Below are 13,897 nucleotides of genomic sequence, written 5' to 3' on the forward strand. Positions count from 1 at the left end.
CACATACATCACATCATAAAAAGTGCTACAGTAAAAATATGGATATATATTTTACAATCCAAACAGAGCAAGTGTATTACACACTTGAGACAATACCATATACGTCCCAAAAATTCCGCACCATGCCAAGATATTTCAGTAAGTAGGAAATTTTGGATCCACATCATGGGCCCATGATTGAATGCCACCTATTATGTCCTTGGCAGATGAAAATCCCATTTTGTGGAGGTATTGAACAGCTCGTTGTGACTCATTACCTCTTCTACAAACAACATACAGGGATGCATTCAAATCAGCGCTATTCTTGCTCTCATCTTTTTTCATCAACGCTGAAGATATTTCATGCAATCTTGCTTCCAGACTCAGGAAGGGTATGTTGATGGAGTTGGGAAGTGAAACAATCTTATAGTGATGAGCAGGTCTTACATCTACCAGCACATGTGGTTCTCCTTTAACAACTCTCTCATGGTACTCCTTGCTGCTAATTCTGGCATCCACTGGAAGCAGGCTCAACTTCAGAGGAGCCTGCAATCAATTGAATATTGTCATTATGAGCTTAGATTCAGACTACTTCACTGGCAAGTCTCTTCATAGTGTAAGATCTGAATATTGAAGCTAACAATTAGAAAATAAACTTTTCATAAAGATTTTACCAAATGAACACCAATTTTCATCTTAAGTGCTCCATAATGATGCAGAATGCAATTTTCCAAAATAAGGAAGACATGATTTCATGACGGATTATCAGGCTAGAACTAAAGTTTTAACTTAGCAGCTCCAGTTCTCTATTTATACATGCCATACTTCAAGTTTATCCTATTCATCACGGAATAAAGTCATGATATAAGAGAGACACACCGTTGAGAAGGGAGTCTGAGTAAAGCGTTCATAGTCAAACTCTTGAAACTGCTTTTCAGACAGAGGTGCATTTTCACCACAAGCTTCACATTGCAATGACCTTCCTCTAATCTTCACCTGGTAAACAAATATGGCATCATATGAATACTGGTTGGAATCCCAAAAAAATTGAATAATGGCCACAATACGGAAACACTGGAGCTACTATCAATTTCCAATTTTTGTCTATTTATTAGCCTCTGAAGATGCACAAATTTTGTGATAACGTAATATTAATAGACACTGCAATCTAGAGATTAGCTTCCCCATCAGTCTCAATGCTTAAGACTGCAGCACTAGAAAAACAGTTCCCATAACATCTATCCAGACCAAGAATTGTCTTCATTCTATTATTATCTTATAGGAGCTACAATTATATAGTCCTCCAAACTCATAAAACTCAATTTATCCAGTCCTGGCAAGAACCTTCAGATACAAGGTGATAGCACAACTAAGGTCCAGATAGGTAATAATTGTACATATTACCGGCAAAAAAGTTTGTCACAATATGTAACTGACACTAAAAACAAAAAAAACCATGCACATCAGAGGCTGAATAGACATCAAAGACCAAAAACATACTATACGAATCCGGCCTGAAATTGCATCAAACAGAAGCATCCGTCCCGAGAATGGATCACCAACAGCACTTCCAATCTTTATAGCCTCCAAGGCTTGAAGACACCCAATAATACCAGGCACTGTGAATAACGGCACAAACAAATGAAGAAAACTGATGGTCTATTCACAACTGGACTGAATGTCCACTTAGGGAAGCACGAGTGTAATATATTCTAGACTAACTTACCTACACCTAGAACTCCACTATCAGCACATCTTTGACATGCTGCTGTAGGTGGTGGAGTTGGAAATAAGCATCTGTAACATGGCCCACCATTATAGTTGTATACCGTTAGCTACATAAACAATTGAAGAGTGTTAGTGTGATATGCCCAAGGAATGAGTTGACATCAACATGAATTAGTATGTGAGTTGTACCTGCCCTTCAAGTCCAAGTGCAGCTCCAGATACAAGAGGCTATCACAAATAAGAAGTCAGTGGTCAACATACTTACATATAATCACATTACGCTGTGATCTCAGATTTGCAAATAAAATGCTTGTGAGGTTGTCATAAAATCCAGCAAAGACACCAATGCAATTGAAACCACGCGTTTAAATAGCATCTGAGATCTAAATACCAAAACGTGGTAGAATTTGCTTGAAGAAATGCATAAGAAAAATTTGATTTCTTTGAGTAATCCCTAAACGTAGTGTAAGATATTTTTGAACGCTTATAATATTCACTTGCATAAAACATCAAACTGATAGGAAATGTTCAAAGAAAAATTACCATAAGATATTAACCTTTGCAGGATATCAGTGGCAAAGATAAACAAGCATTTGTACCTTTCCCAAAACAACACAGCAATCATTGATCAGGTAACGGCTTGGAACATTATCTGTTGCATCTACGACTATGTCATATCTATTGTTCAGTAAAAATCAAGAAAATAATGATTTTCACCACAATGGATTACACAAATCAACAGAAAAAATGGATAACATGTATGATGTATGAAAAGTGTTTGTAAGTCAACTTTATATATGTCCCCTTTGTGTGTGTGTGTGTGTGTATCAACCAAGCACTGAACAAGGATACTTTCTCACAATCCCTAATGCATTTGTCGCACGAAATGCTTCTTTGTGCTCCACAATTTCAACAGTTGAATTAATCCTGAGATTAAGATAGTTAAGAACAGCTATATGACACAAACTCCTCCAAGGTCCAAATACACAATAGACGTTAACAGGACAATGCAGTTTAACATCAGAGGAAAAAATTCAATGCAAAGCAACATACGCACGACAAGCAGCAGCAGCAGACTCCACCTTCGGCCTTCCAATATAAGCTTCAGTATGAATAATCTGAACCACATAAAAATTAAATCAGCATCATTATCAGATCTGGTTGCAATAGAAATAAACAACTAGCTTAAACTTTTGTAGGCCAACAAAGTTATTCAAATTTACCTGCCTATGGAGATTGTTAAGTTCAACCACATCATGGTCAACAATACCTATACGACCTGCAAAGTTTGGTCATGATTAAATCAACTGCAACTCATAACTGAAAAAATTAATCTTTATTCAATTTCAGGCACGAACATTTCTTTCCAGAGAAAATTAGTAAAAGGAGACGCAGTTTTGGACTATTTGTCATAAAGGGCATGTGAACAAACTTCTGTACACATGTACAACAAAGTGTATTACGACTGTGTACAAATAGCCCTCATGAGAAAGTAGCATTAAAGCTCCAAGCGCACCCTTTTCAACTGCTCCCCCGTTTTTCTTGAAAGAAATTTAGAAGTGGGTGGCGGGCGACCATCAATGAAGCCCCTTAACTATTTGCCAAAATTCAGTCCTGATACAGACATAAACATCTTACCAAAACCACAAGCCGCAAGATATAACAGCGCAGGTGAACCAAGTCCTCCAGCTCCAATAACTAACACTGATGATTTCAAGAGATTTGCCTGCCCTGCAACCAATCAAACAACCAAGCAAAACTATCAAAGAAATCCCAGCAAAGATAAGACTACACTACCGTCGTTTCTCTCCTCCTTCCCAAAGCTTACCTTGGACTCCAAATGCAGGGAGCAAGAGTTGTCGGCTGTATCTGTAAATCATATCCGAAGCCAATCCATGTCCAGAGTCAAAACTACCGTTCTCCGACGGCAAAATTAAACACGAACTCGAACCATTTGAATTCACCTCATCCTCTTCTGCTTTTCTGCAATTATTCTCGTCACAATTAAGTTGTTGGAGCTGAGCTTCCAGATCTGATATCTGCCGCTCTATTTCGTCCTTTGAGGATCGCAGAGACTCGATTTGACGTAGAATTTCAGAAGCTTCTGGTCTTCCATTAGATTCCATACCCGCATGCAGAGTTCGGAAATTTTTTGAAGATGATCAAATTTTATGTATGAATTCTTGAAGTCTTCTGAGCATTATATCAAACAAGTGGAAGGCAATTCCGAAAAACTGCTATTTTGGACATTGATTGGAGAGTGGGGAATCCCGGACGTATGTTTTGACAGATAGCGAAGTGTGTGTGGGTAAGATAGCGATAAGACAGCAAAATATGGAAGCTGGTCCCTGTCACTGTGTAAGCACTGATTTTTTCCATCAACAGAAATAGTAGTGCTGTTTTAATCCAAGGGTTTTGGGGTTAAGAGTGACTAGAGGGGAGGTCCTCTAATATTCTGCTTTCTCTAAAAAGCCTTTCATTTTATTTATTTGGGTTAATTACACTAAGACCCCTTATAAGTTTGGATGATTGATATTTTGCTGCCCTCAAGTTTTTAAATATGCCCATCTTTGATGTTTCTTGACTGGAATAGAATCAGCTTAGGTCCATTTGTTTGTATTGTTTCTCAAAAGCACTGTTCCTACAAAATGTTTAGAATTTTAGTTGGTAAAATGCCCCATAAGTCATCAAAATTTTTCAAAGTCTCGTATAGTTCACGATGTTATTTTTTTCCATCAATTGATGAAACTCACAACATGTGCGCGTGGTATAAATGAATTTTGCAGTTAAAATTGACCAAATTCAGCATAATTTCGTCACTCCATCGATGAAAGACAATATAATGTGTTAAATGAATTTTAGAAAAGTTTAATAACCATAGCTACAATCAGTTGTGAAGACAGGATTTTTAGGTAGGAAGAAAAACTTTTAAGTAATAAACTTGCTATTCGATGAGTGTCATTTATAGAATTATATAGATTGTAGCATATTTCTTTTTTGTTTCTGCTTTTTGCTTGATCATCTAGTCTTAAATTAAGTTTCTCTATCAACAAGGTCATCCTTAATGAACCACTTTATTTTGTGATAACAATGATAGCAATAAATTATATTAAATAGAACGAGGAAGTTTTGTATTAAATAAGAATTAATCTTTGCACTTTATCCTTGGATACATGCTACTTAATTTTAGTTTGAACTTGAATTTCTCTTTTTGCACAAGTGATATGCATTATAGGTTGCTAGTGAATACACTATCAATGAATACAAATTTAGTCCATTAAATAAAGGAACAAAAGATGCTTTGATATAACTACTCATTTTTCTATCTTCTCTTTCTTACCATTTTAAGGGAAAAAATATTAAAAATATATCTTGAATGTCTCTAATTTCAAATTCTTAAGAATAATTATATCTAAAGTCTTGAGCCAAAAGTACCCAAATAGCATAAGTAATTAGCTATAAATGTTCATTCTACATGTTTCTGAGCAGATATTTAAGAGTATATACAATTTTTATCATTATCGATTTCAAATAAGAGAGAGTGCATAAGTACATTTGATAGATCAACATAAAAAAAAATATAAGACGAAATGAGATGTGCACAACTATTAAGAGGTTTTGCTTGAGTCAATAGATGATAGTCTAAGAGAGGACAAGATGTAAGGCTAAAACATGTATAAGAAGTTAAATGTTGTGGATTTTCTAACTAAATAGCAATAGAAAAACATAAATAAAGAGCTCGACTCTATTTGGATGACTTGTTTTTCAAATACAATGCTACAATAACACCTTAAAAATACCATAAACAACACTCTAAATGCAGTATCAACTTACATAAATAAAAATAACAAATCTTATCACCTCTTTCTTCTTCTATCACTACCTACCACTGCCACCACCCTTCCCCTTCTCTCTCCTTCACTGCCACCACCCCTCCTCTCCTCTCTCCTCTCTCCTCCACTGCCATCACTGCCCCTCTCCCCTCTTCCTTCCCCTTCTTCTTTCTTCCTTCTTCCTTCTTCCTTCTCTGCCCTCTTCCTCTTTCTCTTTTTCACAGCTTCCTCCTCCTCTTCCCTCCCCTCTCCCCCCTCCTCTTCCCTGTGAGGACTCGCAAATTTCTTATATTTTTCTCAAAAAATACCCTTTTATTTGAAAATTATATTTTATTAAAGCCCTACCACCCAATCTTTCCACAATAAGTGCAAATAAACCTAGAAAGTAGGGTTTCACTTTTGGTTTCAAGATCGGAGCAAAATTAGGGTTTTCACGATTTTTCGCCGGATGAATTTTCGGTATAGGTAAGGATTAAATTTGGAGATTAAAAGTGACTTTTAAGTGAGAAATAATATGTGATTAGGAGCAATGATATAAGGTTAGTGAATGGAAAGCAGAAACCCTAGTACGTGTGTTTTTAAGAAAAACGGCGCGAACCGGCGGGTACCGCGCACTACCGATTGAACGCACCACTTGACCACCATTTTCGTACCATACAAGCTTATTGACTTTTGAGCAAAATATCTTCTTAATTGGCTGCTGCTTTGACCGAAAATTAAGGCTTAAAATAGCAAGGAAAAGAAAGAGAAAAATGAAAGGTGGTGGTGGCGACACTCCCTAGAGTTTCTTGACCAAGAGTTGGTCTTTCTATTTATCTCCAATTTTTGCACTTTCCTCTCCATTTCTGCTACTCCTTGGCCGAGAGAAAGAAGGGAAAAACACCAAGAGAAGATTTCTCCATTTCTTCTTGAATCCAACCACAAAGTGAGAAAACAAAGGAAATAAACCGATTAAACTCACCTTTGAGTGTTTAGTTAGTGAAGTGTCGGTGAGATTGTGAAGGGGAAAGCTAAGGCTACACTTGGTGGACACTAATCAAGGTAAAGATGATGAATTCCCTAATTCTTACTTTCAATCTTGTGTAAATTAGCTTGGTAACTCAAATTTATGGTGAATCATGGATGCTATCATGTTTTGAGGGTTTTTCCCCTTTTGGTTATATGAACTAGGGTTTGAGGACTTGCTGCCAAACTTGATGTATGATTCATATAGGTTGTATTTAAGGTTATATAAGGGGTTTTGGTAGTGCTGGAAGTAAGAAATCAAGGAAGGTTGCATTGAAAACTGAAAATTCCAGATTTCTGGAAAATTTCCCCTCTTTCTGCCCGGTTTTGTTACTGCATGTTAGAGGCCGAATTGGCCTTAGGGTAAAACATAAAAGTGGTAGAGAATGGTATTTTATAGGTACCTACAAAATTTCAGCTCAATCAGAGGAATGTAGCCCGTGAAAAGACCAAAATAACCTTACTGTTTTAAAGTTTTTCCCAGTAATCCGTTTGGTCAGTCGATCCAGTTTATCACGTTTATTCACTAGGATACGTACTGATTTAACTTTTTACCAAAACATGAAAGTTTTAGTATTCTGTCTTAGCTTTTAAACGCCTCCAAGAACATCTTAATCGGACCTTGGTAACCTGAGATATGACCATTCCAGTGCAGTGCGGTTAAATAGCCGACAAGTTGTATTTTGGTTCTGTAAATTGAGGATTTGACTAAGTTGCATCGGAAACTGGACTAAGTGATCTTCATGAACATTGTAGCCCTGTGTCTTAGCTTCGAAACGGCATAAGTTGTGCCTCAATCCGATAAGCGTAGCCTCGGATGTGCTATTTCCGTAACCACACGTCGAATCTGTCTTTTGCTAGATTGTATTTCCGCACTTGTTATTACTTTGATCCTTATTTTTATGAGGTTATGAGCCTATGGAACGGCTATTGACTTGAATTTATGATATGTGTGACTTTGGGTTTTGGCTGAGGAAAAATAATGAAGCCTAAATGGTTGGAAATTTTGGTAAACACAAAGGGCATGCTGCCCGAATTTACGCTCGAGGACTAGAAAACTATACTTGCAACTTGAGTAAAGGTTAAGTGATTATCACTTGAACTAGCAAGGACCTTTGCTACTTTGTTTATCAAGGGTCATACGTTAGGACTTGGCCGAACTCGTACTCCTAGGAAAATGATATGAATCACTATGAAACCATTTCACTTGCACTTTTGACTCAAAAATCATCTCCAAGCAAACATGTTATCAAATTTTTCAGTTTGAAAAGCGAGCAACTATTTCACAGCTATTTCTCAAGTGAATTTCACTTTCTTGATTCTTATTGAACGAAACGCTTAAGTTTTGAACTTTAGTTGATTTTCAAAGTTCTCAAGTTAAGTTTTATCGCAGATTTGGACTCCAAACCCGGAGTACCACCCAGACACGAGCACTAGAGGCACTATTTTGGTGAGTGCTTCCAAATATCTGATTGAACTCGATATTTGCCAATTATCTTTGATCAACGTGAATACGTGATAGATATGTGATTTGATAGAGTAAGGGTGTACTTTATCACACTTGCTCTATCCAAATTTGTTCTTGTTTATCGACTTTACCTGACTTGCTCTACATGCACATGAATTATATTATGCCTAGGATTCCAGAAACCCTGTGGCTAGTTAATCGAGTCGAGCCGGCAAGGGCCTGGTCGATTAGATAACAAACCCTGGGTCACTAGTAAAGTCAAGTGGAGTGTTATCTTCTCGGCAATCCGGTATACTCGAGTATTACACCCGTGTTTCGTGTGGCGTGCGGGCCCGGAAAAGGGGGTTGATTGGTGGACGGAGAATGGCGAGAAGTGGAGTTTTTATTTCTGGACTAGTTATTACCTGAAAGTTGACTGAGTGTCAACTCCTATTCGATCAAGCTGGGATGGAGCCGAGACATGAGAAAACTGTATCCTTACTTGTGAACACGATCCACACAATTCTTGACTACTTGAAGTTTTATCTCTTTACTTGAACTTGTTTGCTCGCTATTTCACTATTACATGGTTATTATCTTGTTTGCTGGACAATTTGATATTTGGAACATCACTGAGCTTTAGCTCACCATATTAGTTTTGTTTTCCTTACAGGGGTACGAGGGGCGCGTGAGACGTATAAAGAATAGTGTAGTCTAGTTATTTTGAGACTTGTACTCGCACTATTCCTCGAATAGAATGTTTTGTTATGGGAGTGTATATACTTCGAACTAGTTTGGGTATATTGAGACTTGTACCCTGATTTCTATCAATGTAAATTATAAGCTTGAATTGTGGATATTATTTATGGTTCATGGTTGTGTGCACGTGATTCGAGTGAGTGAGTCCTGGCGAGAGTTGGGCAAGCGGTCCGCCGAACCCTCTGGTACGCCATAGGGGGAGGTGGGGTCGTCACAGGTGGTATCAGAGCTTAGGTTGTGAATTGATCTGGATAGATTGAGTGCTTGATACGATAGGCTAGGGTTTTATCCTTGAGCTTAGCCTTTAGCCTTGTTTTCTACGTGTTGCGTACTTACTTTTGCAATGTTATTTGCAAACTTAGGTGATGGCAGACACTGACACTTCTGGGGGTGCGGGGCCGTCCCAGCCCGTACCTGCTGATGTACCTTCTGACACTCCTGCTGACGAGCCCTATCTGGAGGGGCCCGTCTCTCGCGTGATCACATACCAGGAGATCCCCGGTGGGCCAGTGCAGCGGTGGTCCCCAGCGCGCAAGATCCGACGCTGTGATTGCTGGAAGACCTACTCTTACCCTGACCGAGTAGTGCTCGCAGTGAATGACGAGCGGAGACGATTGGGTAGCACCAATCGTAGGTGCTATGCGGAGATAGAGCGTCTTCGAGCTACACTCCAAGACCAGGGAGCCCGGATCCGAGAGTTGGAGGCCTCGGTTCTGGAGGAGCAGCAGCGGACCGATGCTTTTCGCGAGCAGGCTCAGGCGACGACTGGACGTCTGATGCGAGTAGTTGGAGATATACGAGACCGGACTGGCCACATCCTGACCGAATGCGAGGCATTAGTGGATGATGTGCTTCAGGACTTGGCCGAAGAAGGCCAAGTGCCTGTAGCTCCTGGCACTCCTGGTACTCCTGAGGAGGATCCGGATGAGAATCCTGAGTAGGACCCAGAGGAGGTGCATCCTCGGAGTCGGTTGGGTCGGCGTCTAGCCAGACCCCTTGTTAGGATCGGGGTTTGAGGAGATTTTGTGGGATAGTTAGGAACATAGTGGGACGACACGTCTCATTTTGTTTTTGGTTTAGACGTGTCATGGTGGATGTAAATACCTTTTGTTCTATATTCCTTGGCTGTGATAGCCTCTGACTATGTGACTTGTTGGCCTGTATATATGACTTGTTTGCTATGTGTATAAAGTACTTGTTTATTATGTGTTTTAATGCCTTTATTTAGCCTTTTGCAACGTGTTATACGAGCTATCCCTTACCTTGTTTATATGTCTATAGTTGGCTAAATCCAAAACATGGAGGGTAGAAGAAGTCAAACCAGGGGAACTAACCGAGGACGCGGTCCTAGTCGAGACCGTGGGGGTAGACGCGCACAAGAACCTGTGCAAGAACCGAGAAAGGAGAGAGAGGCAACGGTTGAGCCACAACCTGAACCCCAAGCTGCAGGGGGAGATCAAGTGGCAACTGCTATCCAACAAATGACCAATATTTTGGCCCGTTTAGTGGAACAACAGGGTCAAGCCCCTGTAAATCAACCTAGGGACCCCGATTTGGGGCATGATAGAGCCTTGGAGAGATTCCAGAAGTTCTCTCCACCCAAATTCTTAGGAGGGCCAGACCCGGATGAGGCCGAGAAATGGTTGGAGGCCATGATAAATATTTTTGCTGCCCTAAACTATACAGAGGAGCGGCAAGTTCAATTCGCTGTTTTCCAGTTCGAGGGGCCAGCTAGGACTTGGTGGAACGTAGTGAGGGCCAAATGGGAGAGAGAGGGAACTGCATGGACTTGGGTAAACTTTGTACGGGATTTTAACCAGAAATATCTTCCTCCTATCGTCCAAGAGAAGCGAGAGGACGATTTCATTAAACTCCGCCAGGGAATGTTGAGTGTAACTCAGTATGAGACCCAGTTTACGAAATTGTCAAAATTTGCCCCTGAGCTGATTGCTACGGAACCAAGGAAAGTACGGAGGTTTGTGCAAGGGTTAAATGTGGAATTACAAGAAGCCTTAGTGGCAGCTCAGATTAATACGTTTACGGAGGTCCTGGAGAAGACCCAAATGATAGAAACTGCTAGGGCACACGTGAGGAATTTCCACGCTAAACGAAAAGGGGGATCTAGTGGAGCCCAAGGGCCTGTGCGGAGTGATCAAAACGCACCACCTGCCAAGTCTAGTCGTGGGGCTGGAGGTGGACGATTTTCGAGTGCGTCTAGGGGAGGTGCTCCGAGAGGAGGTACTCAGAGGGGAGGTGCCCAGAGGGGAGGCCAAAGTGGTAGAGGACAAGGTAGAGGAATTTCGCAGGGAGGTCAGACCTCTACTCCCCGAGTAACATGCGGATATTGTGGAAAATCGAACCATACTGAGGATGAATGTTGGAGAAAGGCTCGGAAGTGCCTAAGGTGTGGAAGTACGGAGCACCAGATAGTCAACTGCCCGTTGATCAGTGATACCCAGTTGACTGCCAGGTCAAACCCAAAGCCGACCAATGCTGGAGGGGCTAGGTCGAGGGTTCCGGCCAGAGTATATTCTCTGGACCAACAATCCGTGCCTGAACCAACGGAGCTGGTAGAAGGTACGATCCCTGTTTTTCACCGGTTAGCCAAAATTTTGATAGATCCCGGTGCTACTCACTCTTTTGTTAATCCTGCATTTATGCTTGGAATTGATTTGAAAGTTGAAAGGTTACCTTATGACTTAGAGGTAAGAACACCTACGGGTAATCAAATCTTACTGGCGAATGAGATGTATAGAAATTGTGATATCTGGGTTGGTGAACGGAAATTGGTAGTGGACCTCATTGGTCTAGCCATTAAGGGGTACGATGTTATCCTAGGTATGGATTGGCTAGCTCATTATCATGCTCGGGTAGATTGTAGGATGAAAGTGGTCGAATTTTGTATACCGGGGGAGGCAACTCTAAAGTTAGACGTAAGGGGTATGATAGCCTCTTCTGCGCTTATTTCGGGTATAAGAGCTAGGAAAATGCTTAGTCGTGGGGCACGTGGTTACCTAACTTTTCTAATTAACACTCCGGGAGAAAAGATTAAGTTGGAAGACATGCCAGTAATCAGTGAATTCCCGGACGTATTTCCGGAGGAGTTGGAGTCTCTGCCACCCGAAAGGGAGATTGAATTTAAGATTGACTTAGTACCCGGAACCACTCCTATTTCGAAAACCCCTTATCGTATGGCACCTGCTGAACTTAAGGAGTTGAAGGTGCAATTGCAGGACTTACTAGAATGAGGGTTTATTCATGAGAGCGAGTCTCCGTGGGGAGCTCCAGTGCTATTTGTTAAGAAGAAGGACGGGAGTTTAAGGTTATGCATTGACTATCGAGGGCTGAATGCAGTAACCATTAAGAATAAATATCCTTTGCCCCACATCGATGAGTTGTTTGATCAGTTACAAGGGGCTGTAGTGTTTTCTAAGTTGGATCTGCGACAAGGGTACTATCAATTGAGAATTAGGAAGGAGGATGTGCCAAAAACGGCGTTTAACACTCGATATGGGCATTTTGAGCTTGCGGTAATGCCTTTTGGTTTAACCAATGCCCCAACGGCATTCATGGATCTGATGCATCGAGTGTTCAAACCTTACTTGGATGGGTTTGTAGTGGTGTTTATTGATGATATCTTAGTGTATTCGAGGTCAAGGGAGGAGTATGAACAAATTTGCGGATAGTGCTACAAACCCTAAGAGAGCACCAACTGTTCGCTAAGTTCAGTAAGTGTGAATTTTGGCTGAAAAGTGTGGCGTTTCTAGGTCACATAATTTCAAAAGATGGCCTTGCTGTAGACTCGGCGAAAGTGGAAGCTGTGGCCAAATGGAAGCGGCCAGAAAATCCTACAGAGGTGCGAAGTTTTCTAGGCTTAGCAGGGTACTACCGCCGATTTATAAAGAACTTCTCGAGAATTGCGGGACCCTTGACTAACCTGACCAAGAAACAAGGAAAGTATATTTGGGATGTTAAGTGTGAAAGTAGTTTCCAAGAGCTTAAGAAACAATTAATTATGGCTCCAGTTTTAGCTTTGCCCAGTGGGAGTGATAGTTATATGGTTTATACCGATGCATCAAAAGAAGGGCTAGGGTGCGTGTTGATACAGAATAGGAATGTGATTGCCTATGCGTCTCGGAAATTAAAAGCTCATGAACAGAATTATCCGACCCATGATTTGGAGCTTGCAGCTGTAGTATTCGCTTTGAAGAAATGGCGGCATTACCTTTATGGTGTAACTTTTGAGGTTTATACGAATCATAAGAGCCTTAAGTATTTGTTTTCTCAGAAGGAGTTAAATCTAAGACAACGTCGGTGGGTGGAGTTCTTAGAGAATTATGACTGTACAATTAACTACCACCCTGGAAAGGCCAACGTTGTAGCAGATGCTTTAAGCCGGAAAACTCAACTAGCAAGTTCCTTAGTGAGAGAGTGGAGCCTGTTGGAAGATGTCTGTGAATGGAAATCTCGTTTGGAACCGAAGAGGGTGATTTTTGGAAATATTGAGGTGAAGTCGGCACTGATGGAGCGAATTAAAGAGGGACAAGTAAAGGACCCAATAGTACAAAAGTGGGTAGAAAAGGTGAAAAAAGGGGGGTTACCTAATTTCAATCTAAGTCCTGATGGAATCTTAAAATTCCGAAATCGTGTTGTTGTACCTAAGGATGAGGAATTAAAGAGGGAGATTTTGGAGGAATCACACTGCTCTAGATATACGGTGCACCCAGGGAATAATAAGATGTACCAAGATCTTAAAAATCTGTATTGGTGGGAAAATATGAAGGCGGAGATTGCCCAGTTTGTACAAAAGTGTCTTACGTGCCAACAAGTGAAGGCTGAACATCAGAAACCATCAGGTCTGTTACAACCTTTAGAGATCCCTGAATGGAAATGGGAGCACATAACGATGGATTTTGTATCAGGGTTGCCACGAACACAAAAGGGGCATGATGCAATTTGGGTAATAGTGGACAGATTAACTAAGACTGCACATTTTCTGCCAGTAAACATGAAATATCCTTTGGAGAAACTTGCTAAACTCTATATGGATGAGGTAGTAAGACTACATAGGGTACCAGTGAGTATTGTATCGGATAGAGACCCCAGGTTTGTATCTCGATTTTGGCAGAAATTGTAAGAGGCTCTA

General features: G+C 40.6%; 1 protein-coding gene across 1 annotated transcript; it reads right to left on the reverse strand.

Moving 5' to 3' along the window:
* Nucleotides 1-4,088, reverse strand: LOC113781555 (adenylyltransferase and sulfurtransferase MOCS3). The gene is made up of 11 exons (XM_027327512.1): nt 3,536-4,088; nt 3,346-3,438; nt 2,931-2,986; nt 2,761-2,825; nt 2,560-2,634; nt 2,307-2,385; nt 1,897-1,935; nt 1,706-1,814; nt 1,480-1,598; nt 859-975; nt 1-525 (listed from the first exon to the last, which is right to left on the reverse strand). Exons 1-11 carry the CDS (start codon nt 3,831-3,833, stop codon nt 136-138), a joined length of 1,440 nt encoding a protein of 479 aa, XP_027183313.1. The 5' UTR covers nt 3,834-4,088; the 3' UTR covers nt 1-135.
* Between the last annotated feature and the right edge of the window lie 9,809 nt (nt 4,089-13,897).

The sequence above is a fragment of the Coffea eugenioides genome, chromosome 8, assembly GCF_003713205.1.
Source record: "Coffea eugenioides isolate CCC68of chromosome 8, Ceug_1.0, whole genome shotgun sequence".
Taxonomy (NCBI): Eukaryota; Viridiplantae; Streptophyta; class Magnoliopsida; order Gentianales; family Rubiaceae; genus Coffea; species Coffea eugenioides.